The sequence below is a fragment of the Leptodactylus fuscus genome, chromosome 11 (genome assembly GCF_031893055.1).
Source record: "Leptodactylus fuscus isolate aLepFus1 chromosome 11, aLepFus1.hap2, whole genome shotgun sequence".
NCBI classification, from domain to species: Eukaryota; Metazoa; Chordata; class Amphibia; order Anura; family Leptodactylidae; genus Leptodactylus; species Leptodactylus fuscus.
In genome coordinates this window covers 30,688,249-30,710,779 of record NC_134275.1, presented here as the reverse complement: position 1 = coordinate 30,710,779, position 22,531 = coordinate 30,688,249, and the positions used below count along the sequence as shown (strand labels likewise).

At 43.3% G+C, this 22,531-nt stretch overlaps 1 protein-coding gene across 2 annotated transcripts in view; it reads left to right on the top strand.

The window, feature by feature from the left end:
* Window positions 1-17,793: 17,793 nt before the first annotated feature.
* The window catches only part of GOLGA1 (golgin A1), a 41,647-nt gene continuing 36,909 nt past the window's right edge, over window positions 17,794-22,531 (top strand). The window contains exons 1-3 of one of the 2 annotated variants that reach the window (XM_075260182.1): window positions 17,794-18,096; window positions 19,173-19,263; window positions 20,574-20,648. In XM_075260182.1, the coding sequence (XP_075116283.1) occupies window positions 17,962-18,096; window positions 19,173-19,263; window positions 20,574-20,648 (301 nt within the window). In that variant the 5' untranslated portion in view covers window positions 17,794-17,961. The remainder of the gene's footprint in view (window positions 18,097-19,172; window positions 19,264-20,573; window positions 20,649-22,531) is intronic. The other variant, XM_075260183.1, reaches the window with a different exon arrangement.

Sequence of the window (22,531 nt, the reverse complement as noted above, 5' to 3'; positions counted from 1 at the left end):
TCCTCATGACATTTTCTACAGATAGGGCTTTATGTAATCAAATCCACATACCGTATTTTTCGGACTATAAGACGCACTGGACTATAAGACGCACCAGGTTTTAGAGGAGAAAAATAGGGAAAAAAAATTTTCAGGCAAAAAATGGTAAAATATTTAATATATGGGATTTGTAGTTTTGGAACAGCTGCAAGGCCACATTGACAGGTGACCCTGCAGCTGTACGGGGATGTATAGGGCGTTTTTTTTGTGGGGCCAGGTGTACTTTTTAGATATACCATTTTGGGAAATGTTTATTGCTTAGATCACCTTTTATTTAATTCAGAGGCAAAACAGAGAGAAAAACCCGGCAGTATAGCACTTTTGATTTTGACGTTCACTGTACATAAAAATATTAGTAGACCGGGCATTTTCAGACACAGGGATACCTAATGTGTATGTTTCACAGTAATGTTATACTTTTATATGTATTCTAGGGAAAGGAGGTGAACTTTTATTTATTTTATTTTTTATTATATTTTTTTTTAAGTGGGTTTTTTGTTTTTTTTTTTTTTACTATTTTATTATCCCCCGCCTAGGGGGCTTGAACCTGCAATCATTTGATTGCAAGTCCCATAGACGGCAATACAAGTGTATTGCCGTCTATGGGAGATTCTATACATTACTATCGCGGAGGGTCATAGACCAGCCGCGATAGTAATATATATCTATGACAGGCCTCGGAGCCTTCATTAGGCTCCCGGCTGTCATCGGAACAGGTCGGCTCCTGCGGCCTCGCCGTGCAGGAGCCGGCCTGCATCACTAAAGGTATGGGGCCGGTGGGGACCGGCCTGGGGCTAACTTACTGCCGGGACCTGTGGAGGAGGAGTGGATTTGCAGCATGGTCGCGCTACTTCCACCGCTGGTTTTCTTCAGCGGCAGTAGCGCGGCAATCTGCAGGCCCCGGCAGCTAAGACAGTCCCCGGCATCTTCTGTAATAGACCGGCGGAGGCCGGGGAGTGTCTTAGCTGCCGGGGCCTGCAGTATTGTCACACTCCTGCCGCTGAAGAAAACCAGCGGTGGCAGTAGCGCGGCAATCTGCAGGCCCCGGCAGCTAAGACACTCCCCGGCAGGTGGCAGTAGCGCGGCAATCTGCAGGCCCCGGCAGCTAATACACTCCCCGGCCTCCGCCGGTCTATTACAGCAGATGCCGGGGAGTGTCTTAGCTGCCGGGGCCTGCAGATTGCCGCGCTACTGCCGCTGAAGAAAACCAGCGGTGGCAGTAGCGCGGCCATGCTGCAAACCCACATTCAGACTATAAGACGCACCCTCATTTTCCTCCGAAATTTGGGGGGAAAAAAGTGCGTCTTATAGTCCGAAAAATACGGTATATTGTACTGCAGTGGAATTTTGCTGTCATAAAGCATCTGACTCTGGGCCAACATGTAAAAAAAAAAAAAAAAAAAAGTCTGTCATTATATCTATGTACTTCTGGCTGCAGTAAGTACACGTGCAACCCACAATTACTGGTAAATGTAAATGACTGGGAGCAGAGTCGGGTAACTCCTATAGAGCGGTGATGCACTGTATACCTGGATGCTGTATCCATTCCTCGGCTGCCAGTACTTTCACTTTTCTATAAGTAAAACATGGATTAATTTCAGCCACATTTAATTCCAGGCTGTGCGGTAACGGCAAAACCACAGCCAGTAACGAATGGGTGCCACACGTTACCCAAAGTCACAGCACTGGCATCAGAGGACTGGATTTGGCTATAACCACATCTGGGTACACAGATGTGAAACCCCCTTAGGCCTCCTGCACACAAATAGCACAGATGTAGTTTTCATTAGTCTATACATTAAAAATTAATTGACAGGGCTGTAAATACAGACAGATATAGGACAGGTATAAGACCCGCTCTACATTTTACAACTCTTCAATTTGGCCCTAAACACACAGCTGCAAAAACGTCCATGTGTATGGGCTCCATGGAAATGTATGGCTCTATACTTCTATCCACAATTGCGGATAAAATGTACGGTCATGTGCATTACAATTTAGTAACTCCATGTGCCTCATAGTAATAGCAGTTAATCCCATTATGTCCTTCACATTAACCCCCTGTGTGCTATACATGAGAGTTACTGATATGGGCGAGAGTGGAGGTAATAATTATCTTCATTATTGAGGTCCTTTATTAGTACCCTCCACATGTCTCCCATATTAGCAACCCTTATGTGAAGCACACCGGGGTTAATGGGAGGAACTTGATGGGGTTAATTGATATTAATGTGAGGTACATGGAGTTACTAACCCAAAATGCCTGACATTAATAGGAATAGTAAACCCAGCATGTACCTGTTGTTCTTTACTTTCACTTTGCTGATGGAGTGCTCGCTCTCTCTCTCTCTCTCTCCTCATCCTCCTCCTTCTCTGCTTTGCAGGGTTCAGACAGCAGAAGCTCATCACTGTAGCAGGCAGGGTCCTTGTACTGTATAGTCATGAGCTCCGCCCCCGGGCTTACATCACCACTCTCTAGCAAGAGAAGGGGGAGTATCCTATACCTCTGCTGTAAAAGAGCACTAAAGGGACGCTCCCTCTTCATTTAATTCTTGCAGGTCCGTGCTGGCTGTCGTGCTAGCAAAATATGCCATGCGTGCCTAGAGTGGCATGTGTGACAGGGGTTGCTGACCCCTGCTCTATGAAATGAGACTAAGTTGTCTGAAAAGTCAGCGACCATTTAAGTGAAGTCATATAATGTGCAATAACAGTATAATAAAAAAAATGCATTAGGATTGATCTTATTGAAATAATGTAAGTCCTAACGTTCACTGAACTATCTGAAGCTTTATAACATCAATGCGGTGTCCAGTACATTTGTTAATAAAGACTCAGTGCACTGATGGCTCCCAAGTCCCCTGCTTCCTAGCCCTTCTTGACACACAGGAGATGCTACTGGCTAGGACTGGTCACTGATGCATCCATTCATTGCTGGCGCATGGTCCCACGTGGAGAGCACGCCTGATTTATGAGGAGGCACGCGGTAATAATTGAGCGCAGGAGATATGAAGATGTATGTTTATTAGATATCTACATTCTGCATGTAGATGTGAACATGTAAACCATTTTCTAAAAATTCTCACCTGAAAGTTGTAGATTATATCTGTGAATTATGGGAGATGATTTACCAGGGGCTTTGTCTGCAGATCTAGTAATTGATGCATGCTTAGGTGGTCGCCAACTTCTCTGCCTGGTGCCATCAGTTACCTTGACTTATTTGCAGTTCTTATAATGCAGACTCTGATCCTCCTGATATGGAATGAAGGTGATCATCTTAAATCATGGGAAAAGTTTCATGGGCCTAGGTAGTAAAACTTATCACAATAATGTTGGGGTTCATTTTGATCTTTGCTAGGTGACTCCCTCTTTTCTGTGTATGGCACTGGGTCCTCCTTCACCGCTTTTACACATATTTTGACTTTGCTGTATGCTATAAGCATTGATGGCAGAATACATTGGTGTACTGGGAGTGCTGGAGCTGTCTGATAAATTTACAGCAACTGAACAGATTCTTAGAGCTGCTAATACTGAAGTATGTTAGTGAGTTTATGAATCATTTGGCTTTCCTAGTTGGCCAAGTATGTTTAAGATCCGGCTGCAAAGAAATCCAAACTTGTCAGTTAAATGTAAGAGGCAGATCTGTAGTTGTTGAGGTTTTTATTCCCACAGTGGTACTTTTTTCCTTTCTATGCACATTTGCAATGTATTAGGTGCACATAGTTTTGGAATTATTGCTCTCTGTGAAAATATTTTAGTGTATAACAACCCCCTACATGTAAAAATTAGACCCCCACCCTGTAAAATTAGCAAGGGCATTGTTGTACTGCACTGGTGTCGCCCTGACTTTGTATCTTTTAGCAAGGTGAGAGTCATTGGGTGCTGATACTAACCAGGAAAATGTTAGAAATCTGACAATCTAATTCTTAAACCTCTGCTTATAAATTACATGTATTGTAATAAAATAGTACAAATGACATTTACAAACATTATAGTCCCAAGGAATGCCATAAATGTCTTACAGATGTAAGCCACTACTGTGGGACTTACACCCAGTGGCCACTGTGAATGGATTGGTGGCCACACACAGGTCTCTCCATGTCTTCATAAATAGACAGGTATGCTTACTTGACTGTTTTAGAACTCTTCCAAAAATGAATGGTGAGGGTTGTGTATGCACAGACACCTCATCTCCATTCACACTGACTACAGGAGGGCGGTTTTGGCTCTTGTTCTTGAGACAGGTGCAGCTATATGACATTTATGTCATATCGTATGGGAATGCCAGAAATGTTGTAGTTTGGAAAAACCCTTTTAAAATGTACCTCCAATAGTAAAACAGCAAATAAAGAAGAATGGTATAGATGGGTAGTATAAACGTCGTAATGTATCTTATTTAAGAAATATGCTTCCCTCTCCACTTATCAGGTGGAGTTACTTTTTACATATTAGGGGAGAAGGAGGCTGTTTGAATAGCACCACACTGCCCCGGATATTCTGTGGGTAAGGGAACCTTCTCCAGGATAAGACTCTACCATTGCACAGAATGAGGCAATAATTCAATGTATAACCTCCTCGTTCCTCCCTCTGTGTATGATATGGATACAGACTCTATGTAAACAAGCAGTCTGAGTGAAGATAAGAGAAGAGCAGCTACAGAAGTTGAGAAGGAAACCGATTTCTTTAATAAGACATATTAGAATGTTTCACCGGCACTATTTATGACAAGTGGTTTAATACTTTAATGTCCTTTTATGTCCCCACTTCTATTTTATGAAGAACTCTTTGCTTTTACCTCCCAGGAACGCCCTTTTTTTCTCCTTGTATAAGAGATAAGCGTCCTATGCAAGATTTTAAGCTTTTAAGTTTTCGTAAACCAGATAAGCACACAGTTACTCATTGTGTTCTGTGACCGGCGACACTTTGGAGTCATTTTTATTTATTTTTGTAGCTTTCCGCCCTTCATGCTCTGCAGCCACATGAGAATGGTTGGGATGTAAGAGCTGTATTAGCACAGTGTATATTGTGTATATTTATTAGAAGAAGCTATATAGTGGGTTAGGACTTAGATGTAGAAACTGCTATGGGAGGGTGATGTTCAGTCTTCGTGATTTGTGTGCTTCGTTTTCCAATATTCGTTTTCTGCTAGGGCTACACTACAGCTTTATGATTTTAACTACTGAACTATAGCGACAGTCCACAAGACTACATACGGTAGAGGTGTATGCAAGCTTGTGCACTGCAGCTGTCACTCAATAGTTAAAATAACTTAGTAGGGCTGCAAAAAGTTGCATTGTACTCCGAACCTTAAAGGGGTTTTCCAGCCACAGCAAGTTCACCCCTATGGGGAAATCCTTGCTCGGCTACCTCTGGCGGTCACCATTCAAATGAATGGAGCACCGCGCACTGTCCAACTACCCATGTCATTCAAAACTGGGGTGCAAAACACCCCAGTTCTCCAAATCTGTCGGGGTCCCAGCATTGGGACACCCACCAATTGGCAAGTTACCCCCAATGCTGTGGCTGGACAAACCCTTTAAGGCTGGGGACACACTGGTTGAAATGCTGTGGACATTCAGCAGTGTTTTTGTTGTGTGTGTGGCTTTAGCCTAAAGGTGTTTTTCTGCCATATACTTTTATGGGACATTGATTACCGATCCCATCATTGCCGATCAGTAATCTATATACCACTGAGTAGTATAACAAAACAAGAGGCCATACTCTCCAGTACCCTGCCACTTCCATGCTGGGTCTCTGCTTCCTGGTCCTTCTCAACACACAGAGAATGCTGGGTTAGTTGTTGTAGTGAGAGTGACCATTCTTGTTCTTATGCCACTCAGAGTGCCGGACAACCTCATTATTGTTTATGGTGGAACAACCCTTGAAAGGACTTGTCTGCTCTTCACAATCCCATTTTGTTAGAATGGTCTCCTGTAAATAAGTTGTCCCACTGAAGGGATCCACAGCGATAAGCTATTAGGTAGGGAGGAACCTGAGTGACACATGCTTCATTTTACTGCACAGCCACCAAAGGGGATGTAAAGGCGTTGTCCAGGAATTATAGGAAACTTTGACAAAAAATGGTCATGCTCCCTTTTCCCTCCCAAAATGGGTCAGGCAGGAAGCAGAGAGATTCACATGGTGGCTTTAGTGGCCGCTGGTGGTGAATGGTGACATCACTGGTCCGTCACCAGCAACCACCGAGGTCAGTGATGGGACACAGCAGTGTTGTGCTCTCTGCTTCTGGCCCGATACGGAACAATGGAGCACTGGAGTGAAATGAGCATGGCTTTTTGTTCTGTTTTACGCCCACCTCATCCACCCCTGAGCTTCCCATTAGTCCTGGACAACCCCTTTAAAATATTACATGGTGACCATTGAAATGAATAGGCTGTCCATGTAATGTAATGATTTCTTAGCTCCTCCAGAGCGTGGCTGCTCTCTGCAAGTCCCCTGAATGGAGACCCTTCTGCTAACTTAGAATTTCCTAATCTGATATTTGCAAGTGGGTTTACTAAAGCAGACAATCCCTTTCCGCTTAATGTTGAATTAGACATCTCCGAATATGGAATATTTTAATTCCATTATTGTGTTCCTGTCCACTCAACATAAGCAGCCATTTTACTGGTCTGTAGAAATCTACAAATGGCTGCACACTGTGATAGTCTAGGACAGGCTCACTACAACATAAGCTTTTTTTATTATTTTAAATAAATTTTATAAATTCAACAAAGCCTTGACAAAAGCCTCATGATTTAATTTTGTGTTTTATGTAGCCTGTAGTTACCAGTCTCCGCACAAGAAACGGTCTGCGCCAGAAACGAACTGACCACCACGTAGGCTCGTCTCGCAATAAGCAGTTACCTGACTCTGTCGGTTCTTGTAGATAGCTGTGCCTGTGTTCTGAATACCAGTTTAGCTGACGTCTCAAGCCAAATCTGTAGGAATAATGACGAGCATTGTGCCATTGTGAAAGACACACACACACAAAAAAAAGCTTGGGATTTTTTTTTGTATTTTGTTTTGCAGTCGATTGATGGGAGTTTGTCTCTAGCTTTTTTGTCCATTTGTTCCATGCTAATGCATAAGGAGTTTCATGTCCTCAGTCCTGTAGCGTGATTGTGCCACGGGACAGCACAGATTGTAAGAAGTCCATCACTCCTCAGCTATTGTACATAGTACTCACGGTTAGCTGCTCGGGTCATGTTGTAAATGTTGTTCTCTCCGGAATTTGAAAGCAGCAAGAAAGTTAAAAAAAAAAAAAAACTTAAAAAAAAAAAAAAAAAACATGAAAATGTTGATTCTTAAACTTGAATATATTTGCTTGATGTCTGTGGTTACTTGTATGAGCATTTTCTCCTCCAAAATAAAGATTTTTTTTCCATAATGTCTTTTTTAAAAAAAAAAAAAAATTTCTGAGGTGGACAGAAACTGTGTGAAAAGGAGACCTACAAGAAGATTGTTTGATGATATTTTCTGTAATATACAGTTCTGTGCAAAAGGTTTAGGCAGGAAAATGCTGCAATGTAAGAATGCTCTCAGAAATAGAAGGGTTAATAGGTTGTTTTTGGCAATTAACAAAATTAAATGAATGAAAAAAGAGAAATCTAAGGGTAAGTTCACACAGGGTTTTTTGGATCGGAACCTGAGGCAGAAGCCGCCTCAGGTTCCGATTCAAAACCCGGGTAGCAGCGACTGAATGCTGGTGGACTGCATTGGCATCCAGCCGTGCACTCTGTCCCAGATTAGGCCCTTGCTGCTTTTTCCTGAGAGTCGGAAGAAACGACCCCCGGAAAAAAAGACCTGAGCAGCTCCCATTGATTTCAATGGGAGCCGTCTTTTTGGTCAGGGTTTTGAGGCAAATACGGCCTCAAAACTCTGACCAAAAAACTCTGTGAACTTACCCTAAGCTGGAGGGGGAATCCTGTAAGTGATGATATGGCCCTCACAGAACCCTGATCACAACATTATCCAGTCTGTCTGGGATTACATGAAGAGACAGAAGGATTGTAGCAATCCTATAGCCATAAAATATCTGTGCTGAGTTCTCCAAGATGCTTGGAATAACCTCCCTGCTGAGTGTGCAAGTGTACCTAGAAGAACTGATGCTGTTTTGATGGTAAAGAGGTGCTCATACCAAATGTTGAGGGAATTTATATTTCTTTTTGCTTAATTTTGCTAATTGTCAAAAATAACCCATAACACAATAGGTTTTTTAGCAGATAAATACCTGACTGCTGAGAACCCCTCCAGTCCTGTGAACGGGGGATCTTTTTTTTCCTACACTGTCTCCCCTGCCAACATACACCCAGGTTGAAAGCCGTCGTGTTTGGTGGAGATCCCATTCATTTCAATAGTGGACGTAAAGCACTATGCTGCTCCTCCATCCAAAAAAATACTGATGTTTAACGGAATAAAGACATCAGTGTTTTGTTTTTTGTGTTTTTTAATTATTAACTCTATAGCCTAATGAAGACAGTTTAGTTTTGGTTTTAACATCCATTTTTTCGCACACATAGTTTTAAGTGCAATAACTTTTTTCTTGTTCAGATTATTCAAATAATTTTTACGTCCTTTTTTTGTTTTCTTCCGCTGTTTCCAAAAGGAAACAAGTTCCCCTCCCTTTTTTATGTAATAACACAAACTGCTACTACAATTTCCCCAATGTAGGACTAAGGATTATCTTATCTTATCTTATCTTACAAAAAAAAAAATCTTGAACTAGTTTTCCCTCTCCTTTATGATAATTTGTGCATAGGTGATATACGCTGTTGTCGTTGGGGCCAGGCCTAAACTGGAAAAAAAAATTGTATAGTGTGTATATAACTTTAAAATATATATATATATATATATATATATATATATATATATATATATATAGCAATTAAAAATTTTTCAAATACATTGTGCCCCCATAAAGTCCATAATACTTTTTGGGTTTTTTCACTGTTGATTTCTCCTGTACATTATCCCCAGTTACAGGAGGATTGCAGCTTCTTGAGTTACACTGGAGAGCTGAGCAGCTCATATAGTTACTGGATTAAGCAATCACGTGAATCTGTCCAGAAGGGGAACCACAACATAGGGTAAGGGGGGTCAACAAACTTCGGCACTGCAGCTACTTGGAAACTACAACTCCCAACATGCTCCATTCATTTCCATGGGAGTTCAAATAACAACAGAGCAAGTATGCATGCTGGGAATTGTGGTTTTACAAAAGCTGGAGTGCTGAAAGTTGCCTACCACTGTCATAAAGGCTTCCATAGCTGTGTACACAGCACCCATTGATCTTCCAATTTCTGCATCTATAGAGTTTTGTGCAGCTGCTTAACACTAAAGAGTGGACTGCCAGAACGTATATAGTCTACGGGCAGTCTGGAACTGGATATACCTGATGTATTTAAAAAAATATATATAAATTTTTCTTTTTTTTTTATAACATGACTCTCATCCTCTTTTTTTTTTTTTTTTTTTAACGAATGCAGCAAATGCACAAACGCCAGATTTGATTAAAAAATATGAAGACCGTTTTCATGTTAAACCAGCCTTAGTCTTCTGTCTGTAATGCCGCAGAGCTGGTCTTAAATTGCAGATAGAAAAAAATCCTGCAAATCTGACTTTGGCATCGGTGATGTCTGTAAGAAAATAATGGATACTCAACAGACCCCATTATAGGCAATGGCATCCCGCAGGATCTGTTGTTATAGACAGTCTTTATTTAATCCATTCTACTGGTTGTGTGATGGACCTAAAGAATTTAACAACCTATGCAGTTGTGAGCGCACTCTTACCTGTAAGAAACTGTATGGACATCATTTGAAAACTAAGGCTAAGTTCACATGATCTCTATTTTGTCTGTTGCTAGGATCCATCATAGGATCAGAAGACTGCAAAAGTAACAAACTGATGGAGCACCCACAATTAGCATCCATCTGCCTTTTTTTTTTTTTTTTTTTTTATTTATTTTTATTATACAATTGGGCCTAATCTGGTGTAGAGTGCGTGGCTGGATGCCGATACAGTGCATCGGCTTTGTCGCGGCTACCCAGCTTATGGTCTGAAACCTGAGGTGGCCTCTGCCTCAGGTTCTGGACCAAAAATCTCCGTCTGAACTTACCCTAAGAATAAAAGGGTCAGGGGATAATCATACACATCAGGGAGAGTGTGTGCCTACTTAGGCAGTACGGAGACTTACAAGTCATTCCTACTCCGCTAGGGATTCTGGGTAAAAATATGCAAATCTATTCTCCAGGATGTAATTAGGAGAACAGTGCACTCTGTACACCGCCCTCTAGAGGGGAGGGGGGGGGGGGGGTAGTCATCTGAACTAGCGCAAGCAGAGTGGCAGCTCTCCTTGCACTGTTTCAGAGAAAAAAAAAAGTTAAAAAAAAAACGTCCGGGCTGCCGTCTGCCTCACATCGCCTTATTAGAGGTGCGGCGCTTTGAACTACTATTATAAAGGTGAGGTGGTTAGTGCACAGTTTGGTAAATTGTGCAAGTCCATCTGCCACACCATGGTGACCTCATTCAGATGGGTCCCTATACTAAGTCTTTATTTGTATAAGAAATCCTTTTCTTCCCTTATAGACCCAAAAGATCAAGTTCTTAGTTACTTCACTGTAACATTGAGAATACAAGAAGGTGATGTCCTGTCGTATAAATAAATCGTGTCAGTGTAGGGACCCATCATAATAAGGTCAATGCCTCGCACGTTTTATAAAATGGGTTACATAACCTCTATGGATAAAACCATCAGTGAGACAGCAAAGGGCCCTCCCTTCAAGAACGCTACTTAAATGTGTACTATATTCCATATTGGACACATCATATGTACATGTCATTGACATATTAGAAACATGATGAACACTGAGTGCTTGACCCTAAGACACACCTGACATACAGGTGGCTCAAACAATCCATGCACCGGTTTCTCCCTTTTCTGACCAATTTGCCAATTTTTAAGACAATGGGCGGCGTTGTTACATTTCCTATAACAGAAAACTGGGATGGATTAAAGCCAAAATCTATAACAGACAGGTAGGTTATAATTGTGGGGAACAGGACGTCTCAAAATGCATCAGAATTAATAAGAGGCTGGAGTCACTTAATAATTCTGGTTCACTTCATATCAGTGGGAAGGGGGAGGGATGACAACCTCAGTAAAACACCTCCCTTTGCCTAAGATATGTACATGCATACAGAACGTCACACATATTACAGTCATACAACACACACTACTCATATACTCCATGTATACAGCACATTTCACTCATATATTAGGCCCGGTTCACACTTGTGTTCGGGAATTCTGCATGGGGACCCCCTGAATGGAAACCTATACACATTAAAAAAAAAAAAAAAGCGGTTACCTACAGAAACCTGTGGCTCACCATGCAGAAGAGGGCGCTATAATTCTGTGCACACATTCAGGGCAGCAGCTCTGGCTCTTACCACCACCAAGTCTGGCTAAGCCCAGAGCAAACCCGGTGCCCTCCGAGGGTTAGCCACCTGCCCAGCCAAAACCCCCAACGTGCCCTGAATAAGGCTCAAATAAAGGGGGTCATAGAAAGTGGCAAAGAGCGGTACATCAAGGAATGGAGAAACGCAATAAATGACTCCAAGAAACTCACCGTGTACCAGTCATTGCAAAGGAACTACACCATAACCACATACCTGGAGAAGATACCCCACCCCAAACACAGAAGCCCCTGAGCCTGTACAGACTGAGCACCTACAGCCTAGAGATAGGGTGGCACAGGCAGACGAACAAGCCACAGGAGAACAGACTGTTCCAGCACTGTGCCCAGGGGGCCCTGGAAGGTTTGGCCCATCTCCTGCTACACTGCACCAAATACTCAGAGGTGAGGGCCACATCCCAGATTTCACCTCTGTAGATGAGACGAGGAAACGCTACATCCTACTGGGAGAAGAACAGCACTGTGAAGATCGCTGCCCAATATGTGTCCACCTGTCACCAACTGAGGGGAAGATGAGACCCCATGGACTGTTAGACCCCATTACTGCCCCTTCTAATCACCTATCCACCTCCATACGCCCCAACTACCCCCCATACCCACCACTCTCCTTGCCAACCCCTACCCCCCCCTAACCCACCACTCTCTTTGCCAATCCCTTCTCCCCCCCCCATACCCACCACTCTCTTTGCTTTGGCAATTCGAAATGTCTATTCGGACGTGCCAATAAAGCTTTTGGATTTTACTATAATGGGGTCTGTGTGGTTTCCGTATTTTTCATGCAGAGTGAAAAGTGTTGCTTGTAGGATTTTCGTTCAGAAACCACACTTACTCCATTACAGTCTATGGGTTCCGCAGGTTTCCCAGGTAACTACTTTTCTATCCTTATAGGTTTCCATTAGGGGAGTCCCCAAGCGGACTGAACGGAAACCCAAATGCAGATGTGATCTGGACGCATACAGAACAATTCCGCCATAGAAGTGAATACATCATGAAATGTCCTCGGATGTCATCTGAATGAATTGTGCTGCCATCTCTGCGCCATGTCAGAGGCACACTCTGTCATTTTTGTGAACCCCGAGCCATAGACTTGTTCATAGACAACTTCTATTAATATCGATAGTAAATCTATAGTCGCTGCCCAATATGTGTTCAGCTGTCACCAAACCAGAGGAAGATGAGACTCCAAGGACTGTTATACCCCAAACCACCCACCCCATCCCCCCATACCCACCACTCAGCGCCGCACCTCCCTTGAGGCGACCTGAAGTGACTGCTTCAGGCGGCGCTATGCCAGGGCCCCGGGGAGGGCGGCATTTTTGCTTACCTAAGCCAGTCCAGGACAAGCTGGCCTGGACTGGCTTAGCGTCACCATCACTGAGCGGTGGATTGGGGAGGCCCTGTGGACACAGCGCTGCTCCAGCGGCCTCCCTTCATGCTCAGGCAGACAGCAGGTCCTCTCCCTGCCTGCTCTCTGCCTGCTAACGCCGCTCCGCCACACCCCCTTCGCTCCACTCCACCCCCATTAGCTCCACCCCCTCCTCTGGGGGGGGGGGGGCGGCGGCTTTCTGTCGTCCGCCACGGGCGGCAACAAAGGAAGGTTCACCCCTGCCACCACTCACCCACCGGAATCCAACTCCCACCACACTTTAATAGCTTTGGCAATGCCAAATATCTATCCGGACGTGCCAATAAAGCTTGTTTGATTTAATTTGATTTGTAAAACGTTGTGGGTAGCAAATCACAGTCACATGATGTTACAATGTTGCAATGTAACACCATAATAACATTTTTGTACGACAAATGTTGCCCTGGCCTTATATTGCTTCACTAGGCATTTATTGTGCAGACTCAGGCTACTGTAACGTTTTACATATTGTGACCAAAGAGGAGTTCTATAAGAGCTGTGGTGTTATTATGGCGCTTCCTGCTGTGTATGGACTACCAGGATTAGACACCGCCCTCTTACACCACAAGGGCCTCCTCTTATTTCACCACAAATCCCAGGATACTACAGAGACTATAGGAGCTTTTATACTGCGCATGTCTAGAGGTCTCCACAGCAGCCAATCAAATTCCAACCTTACCCCTCTCGAGACCTCTCCGCCTCCTTCTGGCTTAGCCAATCAGGATGCGCCTCACCTGACCCAGGCGCTGTAGTGACGTCATTGGCCACATCTCCCGAAGAGCAAAGGAGAGACGGATACCGGAGAACCGGCAAGTAGATTGTGTTACGTCATGTCGTGAGAGGCTGCAATGCTAGTCAGAGAGGGCGACACGTATTGTCGGTGTGGGCAGCTGTGTGGTGTCCTTGGGCAGTGTATCATCTGTCAGGGCTCCCATTAGAGCAGTGTTCACACTACCCTGGTATATATGACACTGGCCCTTCCTTAGAGGAAGTGTTAGACATCTCATTGTTATGTCATTTTCTGGGTAAGATTCAGTATGGCCACCTCTGCAGGAGTTGTCACCCAGCTTTCCCAGAGTCCACCTGCCCTGTAATATGCTGATCCATTTCGTACTGTAGATATAATTGGGATGTAGTAGGACAACTCCTGGAGGGTTATTACCCAGCTTTTCCAGGTGCAGATATTTAATAGAAACAACTAAAGAGACCAATAAAAGAGGAAATCTCTTAAAGCGGTTCTCTAGGATTAGAAAAAACATATGTGACATACACAGCGCCACTCTTATCCACAGGTTATGTGTGGTAATGCAGCTTAGTCCCTTTCACTTTAAGGCTAGGGCTGCCTGTCGACTTTGGCTGAGCCTCTTGTTGTGTGGCCAAAGCTCACCATGTCTCCCTGTGACTCCTTCACCAATGTTAGACCATCTGGTTTTCCTGTGGGTATGTTAGTCGGCAGTGCTGAAGGGTGAGCAAAGCGTAAAATTATGCCTTGGCAGGTGCCCCAGTGGCCATCGTGGACTTTACGTACAGTTTATAAGATGATTTTTCGGCAGTAGGATTGCGCAGTGACACTACTATGTTCTCTATGCCACTAGCTGCCCCCACAACACCATATAAGGGGCTTACAAGAAATTGTGGTAGTGGTAGACTCCCTTCAATATTGAGATTGGTGTAGATCCAGCTACCAGAACCCCATCGATCATCTGAAGGGACCACAATGCTCCAGAAGCAGGCGCACTATACATTGTGTAGTGGGTATGTCCAGCTACTGCAGCACCGTCTCATTCAAGTCACTGGGACTGAGCTGCAGTACTATTTATGGCCACTACACAAGATATGGAGCTGTGTGTTCTGGATCACTGTGATCCCTTCAAGCAGCTGATTGTTAGGGTTCTGGGAGTGGGTCCCAAGGGATCTGTTAAGGATAAGTGATCTAGTTCAGCCCTGGAAAATCCCCTGGGGTTCAGGGATACCCACAGTTTACATAGATCTCTGGGATTCCCTACACTATGACCACAGCGATTAGATTATTATCAAGAGACCCTTCTAACAAGCAGGGATCGTCCAAAGCAGAGAACCGTATTAGGCTATGGACACACATTTGGGTAAATCCCATCCACTAGACTGCTACGTTACCCTGCCGTGGGATAGCCCTCAGGGATTGTGCTGTGGGTAAACTCCTGCAAACTTGTCCCGTGTGTCCCCAAACCTAAAAGGATTCTCCAGACTCCACCATACTAAAGCTCCTTTACCTTAATCTACATCTGGCAGCTACATGATGCATCTTCAGCCAATGCTCAATCTTTATAGTGAAGGCCCGCTATAACAGCCCGGTGCAGAAATGGTTGTTTTTGTTACTTTTTGACGATTGGGAATGGCTTCAGTCATGTTCACTTTGCTCTGATTTCCGTCTTTATGTTGCATTAAGCCATTAGATGATGGTCGTCTTGGATGACTAGTCCGGCGTCATCTGTGCTTGCTATAATGTATTCTTCGTTCATGTGTATCTGGTTTCCACCCCTGTGATGAGTGATGTGGTGTTGCTGCCGCTTTCACTCACTGTGCTATCTTACATGCTGTAGTGTGACGTATCATTGTCTCACTCGGTATCACTATGTGCGATGATGTTTTATGTCTTTTCAAGGTGTCACCATTATACAATCCCTTTAGATTAATATACAGTATTCCCTGGTCCTGTAGAAAAACTATATCCCTCCCCCCCCATCTTTAAGAATTGTTCATACTGACCAGAGATGCTTTTATTTTTACTCCACAGTCATTAACGAGGAACTATTATATACTCTGACTGTCTGAGTTATATATACCCCCCACAACTGCTGTTATTTGTACTGTAGCTTTCCCATTTCCAAACATGTCGGTGCTGTTACTTAAGGCTAGTAATAGAAGTGTACTGTCAAGGGGGCGGTGGGAAGCGGAGGACCGCCCACATGACTGAATGCTTCTATTACTAGCTGAAAGCATGCTACAGAGAGAATGACTGCAGTGGATTTAGCAAAGTGTCTATTCGAGGGAGTATATAGAACTAAAAACAGTCAGATATGATGTTTCCTCTTTAAGGTTAAGTTCATACTACAAATATGACCGTCCATTGTTCTGATCTGTCATAGGATGAGAGCAATGGACTGAATTGTAGGCAGAGCAGTCACATGTTTGCACATCAGTCTCATTGAAGTAAATGGGATTGAGCTGCAGTTCCAAGCACAGTAAATGATGCGGCAGCACCCTCAGGGTAGACCATTATGTAATGTCAGATTCCCAACAGCACCATGAATCGGCTGTTTAGCACATCTGCTACTAATTTATTGAGCTGTACCTGGTACACAAAGACATTAAAGAGAACCTTTCACCTCATCCAACAAGTCCAGCTCTTTAAGTCATTTTATAGACACTGATTCTGGAACAGTTTGAATTTTTTCTCTAGGCCCCACCGTTCCTAAGCAATCAATGCTGTTCGGTTTGGTGCATGATATACTATATAGGGTCTGTACTGTCAGGAGGGCGGACTCAGGAAGGAGCAGACAAGGGTAGGGATTCTGAGCTGCCTCTGATTGGAGCTCTGAATCACACCGCCTGCCTGACCCCGCCCTTCTGACGTTACAGAGCTTACATAGCACATCAGGCACCAAAACTAACTGCACCTGTTGCTCAGGAATGGTGGAGGCTAGAGAGAGTATTTCAACTGTGCTGGAATCAGTGTAGCGGCGCTATTAAGAGATGCTAAGAAGTGGATGTGGTGAAAGGTCGTCTTTATATCAGCTGATTGGTGGGATGTCATGAGTTGTGCACCCACCAGTTTGATTTTAATGACTTTATAAAGGGGTTGTCTCACAAAGTAAAGTTCTTTAGGATCTTTATCCTTCTCCACTTTCATCCAGAGCAAAGAGGTTGCCCCATCTCAAGGATCCTATCTATACTGGTAGCTTATGTAAATTGAAGCCTTTTCCGTAATATATTGCTTTAGAAATTCTGCTTTGATCTCCTGCTATGTGACTTTATTCCTCCAATTGTTTACACAGCATTGCTCACAATTAGTGTAACTCTTATTGTAGCAACAAGCAATCTAAAATAACTTTAAAGGGGCTCTATCAGCAAAATCATGCTGATAGAGCCCCACATATGCGTCAATAGCCGCCTCATAAAAGTTATATTAAACTACCCCCCAGTTTTAAAATAATAACCTAAAAAAGAATGTGCTCTACTTACCGAACGTGCACGCTGGGCGGGCATTCAGGGTGTGTCTTCATCTTCATCCACGCCTCTTCTTCCTCCAATGTCCTCCGGTCCCGTCCTCCTCCGGCGCTCGCGAACGGACTTTGGCTGCATGGAAGCCATAAATAAGAAGGCAACCATTGCTATAGGTGCCCTAGAAGGAAATCATTCTGAAGCTTCTTTCATCAAGACTCTGCACTGTCTCATCACTCTGTTGTTCCTGGAAATTGATGACTATATTGGCATTCGGGAGTTACAGTTCCCCTTGTCATTGGGTTAAGCTCCTACATTATCTAGCAGTGATTGGATAGTATTAGAATGTGCAGGGGCACTAAGCTAATGGTAACATGTAGAGCCGTGTGGGCCCTGTGCGCATGTCTCTACTATGGACTTGTATCCTAACATCTCCCGGGGGACTGATGGCAGGCTCACATGGTAAACACCATTCAGAGAGGAATATAGAGTCCGTGTAAATAACTATCTACTTATTACAGTATAACCACCTCCATCTTCAGTATTCTGATATTGGGGGTTGTTCTTTGCTTACTGTGGGGGATTATTTGTCTGTATAGACTTGGTGTTGGTGCTCGGACATCTACAGCTGTTTTCAGGGCTTGACTTTGTCTTTCTGTATTTCCAGGATAATCGCCCTCTCCAGCTGCAGAATGGAAGTGAAGGCGGATGCTAAGATCTGAGGCCCTGCGGTGCTTTGTGAAGCGCACCCCTTACAGAGTTCCTGGCACAATCTGAACACACCTTGTCTTTGATTCTTGTCCTTCTACACTAGGCAGCAATAACCAGAAAGAGGGGACAATGTTCACCAAGCTTAAGAAAAAACTTGCGGAGGAGGCTGCCATAGCTCCACGGCCTGGGGGCGCTGCTCGCATCCCGCGCTCTATTAGCAAGGAGTCAATCACATCGGTTGGGGCTGATTCTGGGGATGACTTTGTGAGTGATGGGTGATATTAACTCTTTGTCTTTCCCATGATAGGGACATGTAAAGGGGTTTTACTGACTTCTTATGGATCCAAGTTCTTACTGTCTCCAATGTAACCTGTGGGAGTTAAAGGGGATGTTTTATTAAGGACACTTATATCCTGTCAACAGCTTAACAGAGGACTGAAATTACCCTAAAACCTCTTTGTGAATGGAGCAGCAGCTATATGACTGTGGGCGCTGCTGGACATTACGGACTCGGCAGCCTCGTAGAAGTGAATGGAGAACCAGTTATGCAAGTGCACTGGTGCTCTATTCACAAGGAGGCCTTATGAGGACTTCAGTATCCAGTGGTTGGCCCCCAGCAATTGTACGCTTATTCGTGTCCTGTGGATAGGGGATATGAATACTTAATGGCACAGCCCCTTTAAGGAAACTGTCAGGTGTGCTGCTTGCTATTTGGGAGCTAGATAAAGCCAAGACATTAGTCGCCTTCTCCATGAAGGGGTATTTTAGTCACAACAAGTTACCCCCTAACTTTCTGATCACTAGGATCCCCATTAATCACAAGAATGGGGTGTTTTGCTCTCCAGTTTGAATGGATTAGTGGTCAGCAATGCACGCCTACGCTCCATTCATTTCAGTGGGATTACCAGCCATAGCCTAGCACTGTACATCCAGCGGTCTCATTGATATGAATAGAGTTGAAGCACACATGTCCAACCACTTGTGATGGGCAGGGGAGCCAGTGGTCAGACTGCCACTGATAAGCAACTTACCACAATTACTTTTGACTATCAAACATAAATCTGGGTGAATCTGATATAATTATTTGAGGCAGCACAAACATCTGTAGTCTGAAAACCCCATAAAAACACCTTGGTAGTATTTAAGTTATATGTATTATAGTAAGTAGTCAAAGATATTGCTTTAAATGTAATATGAGTGGAAGTTAAACTTGAAGTGCACCCATTCCACCATTCCAGAATATCTATGTTTGACTCAAGAGTGTTAATCATGAACTCACCTTTGTCTTGTATTCTTTAGGATTCGCTTGCGTATTGATACATCTAATTCTGATTTCACAGGCCTCTGATGGCAGCAGCTCCCGTGATGACTTGCCCTCTCAGATTTCCAGGAGGAATGAGCAAATTCGCAGACTGGAAGCCAAATTATCAGGTAGTCCCCATGGCACACAGTGGTGTCATATCCCTGTCTCTTTAATAACATCTTTGTCATAACATGTTAGATGTAAAATCATAAATGCAAAGGTGTTATAGATCAGCTGATATTCACAAAACCGCGACTTCACCTTTATGAGTCTATGGCCAAGCTGCATATGGTCTGTTATACGCCAGAAAATATGGTATTGGTATCTCCCAGACTACACTCTGGAGGCCTCACGGTATCATAGTGATCTATGACTACTCTTATGTTAGGATAACAGTACTTGTAGTAGTCCTGTGAATAACTTTGATCCTGTGAGTCAGGTCTCTGAACAGATTGCAGTAAATATAGCCAATATATGGACCTTATTTTCTGGATCATAACTGCGGCTGGCCTAAAAAGACCCCAAATATTCCCCTACATTTAGCAGAATTCCGAGACATTATAATCCTATGTCAGTTTTCAGTGGTTAAAAAATGACCTATATTATTCATGGAAGGATGGAACAAATGCCACTATATAGATGTACAGTAAAGAAGGTCCCTAAAAGAGTCCCATTTCAAAATTGAAAAAGGTGTATGATGCAGTATAGGTATTTTACTGTATACCTTGTAAGGAATAGCTTCGTCTTCTGTACTAGTGCCTACTTCAAAAAATGGAATACCGTTATTGGCTTGCCGTGTGGGGAAACCTACTGTGGGCAAGCTTTTATGGTCCTTACCATTTGGTGGAAATATTTATACGGATGTGTGACTGGCTCACCATTGTACTATAGAACGAGCCTAGACTATGTTACTATATTAGTTTCAGCAAAAGACCACCCTAACTTGGTTACTTGAATCCAATCATTGGGGTGTATTTGTAATGGGATGATTCACAAATAATCTATTAGGTCTTATTAATGATATGTCCTGTATGTAGAATGACACCGTACTTGACAATTTCAGGAGAGACATGACATGATGTGTATAGATGGATGGTAGACACTGTAATCTGTTGGCTGTGTGAACAATGACCATGTGTGTTTTTATAAAGAAATCATTTTGTGTACATATTACATGATATTAAGACACTGTATGTTCTTAATATGGTTGGTGATAGTTTTCCTTTAAATGTCTGGTCCTGTTTAGCACCTCCAAGTAGTAAATTGCTGTTAGAAGTGTGACTATCCCTGCCCTTCTCCCACTCATGTTTTTTTTATATTTTTTTTCCTTTTTCTTTATTTTCCCCCTTTTGTTTTGTGTTGTGTTGACCACTTCTTGCCTTTCCCACTTTGTCCTCTTCTCGTACTTCCATCCTGTTTGTCTACTTCACCTACAAAGATTACGCAGAACAGGTCCGAAACCTGCAGAAGATGAAAGAAAAACTTGAGCTTGCTTTAGAAAAGCACCAGGATTGTACGTATTTACCTAGTCCCGTTGTCCCTTATCCCTGTCCTGTGTCTGACCAACATCATCTAAGTTCTGCTAATAAAACCAGATCCAGTTCTTCTTTGTTCCCACGATGTAACGCGGCGCTGATTCTGACACGTAAACTCGTGTCAGGGTCAGCGCTGTAAAACAGTATCCCATTGACTTCAATGGGTTCCGTTTAGCGAGCGTAACACATTGAAATCAATGGGTTAAAAAGCCTCCCATTGATTTCAATGTGTAGCGCGCGTAAGCCGGAACCCATTGAAGACAATGGGATTCTGTTTTGCAACGCTGACTCTGACATGAGTTTATGTGTCAGAATCAGGGCCGCGTTACATCATGGGAACGGACCTTAAGGGAACCTGTCACATTGGAAATGAATTCAGCTGAGCAGGTCTGAAGCCACAGAGCAGGAGTAGCAGAGTAGACTGATATGGAGTTTTGTAGAAGAATATTCAGGATAACTTTGGTTTTATTTGTATTCCAAACCATTCTGATCACAGGTGGGCACTCATTGAGTAGGACTGCCCACTGGATTCCTAAAATCAGAATGGGTTGGACTCTATAGGGCAGGGATTAAAATGAATTAAATACTTTAATATAACATATGCTATATCCTCAAAAAACTATACATCAATCTGCTCAGCTCCTCCTGCTCTATAACACGCTGCCTGCGGTTCAGACACCATATTCAGTGCAATAGATTTCATTTAAAGGATTCTGCATAAATATGCCTTCTGGCCATGCATACTCAAAAAATAAGATTGTCTCTTGGGTTATTTTGTTACATAAGTACGTTCACATCTGCCTTACTACCCTGATCCTGTGCAGACATAAAACCGGGAGACACGTATGCTTATTGCATGTGGCTAATATATAATATCGGACACCTATATAATCTCTTTACGGGGCTGTTTGAGGTTAGAAAATAATGGTTTGTCTTTTTTTTTTAGAAATAGCACGGTTCTTGTCCATTGGCTGCATCTGGTTTTGCGCTTCTACCAATGGACTGGGCAGCTATACCTGATACAGCTTGTGCACAGGAGGGGCACTGAGTCAGGAAGGAGGCAACCATGTTTTTCTAATCTGATTCGACCCATAGAAGTTTACTAATCATCTAACAGATCTAATCACTTTAATCCTTAATGACAATTTTTCCCTTTAATTTTCTCATATACACCTATCATCTTAGCAAATATCATTATTGTATATCTTGTGCAATACGTCACAGTTTTAGAGGAGTGACCTTTAGGAAGATCTGTTTTGCTGATAAATTATTTAGAATTCCTTGCTTAAAGGGACAATACCATTAGATCACTTATTGCCTGCGTGTGAGATTGCTGCCTCCCTGTGAATGATGAGCCAGCGAACTTGTATGACCTGTGTTCCATTCACTTCAATGGGACTGTTAGAGATTGCAGTCCTGGCAGCCCTAATGAAGTGAATGTAAGATCACTGGAGCTTCATTCACATAGAGGTTTTGGGGAACTTTCTGTTCCCTGTTCTTTCCCCATCCCCCCCCCCCCAGGGGGTCTCAGCAGCCAGACCCTCAGCAATGTGACACTTATCTCCACTTATACAAGTGTCTGTAGTGGCAAAACTCTCTTAGGCTAAGGTCCCACGGTACGAACTGCGGGAAAAAACACGGCAGGAATGCATCGCGGTTCTTCCAGCAGCGCTTTAAACAGAAAGTTCACAGTTTTCCTCCACAGACTTTCTGTTACAATTATATCTACAGGCTCTGTACACTGTGCAGTGCTGGGAAATTCAGCTTCACTTGAATAGGAGCAGAGCTGCTTCAGGCTATATATCTTGTGTCCGTGTGGTGTACTGTGGATAAGTCATCAGTATCCATTATACATGGATCT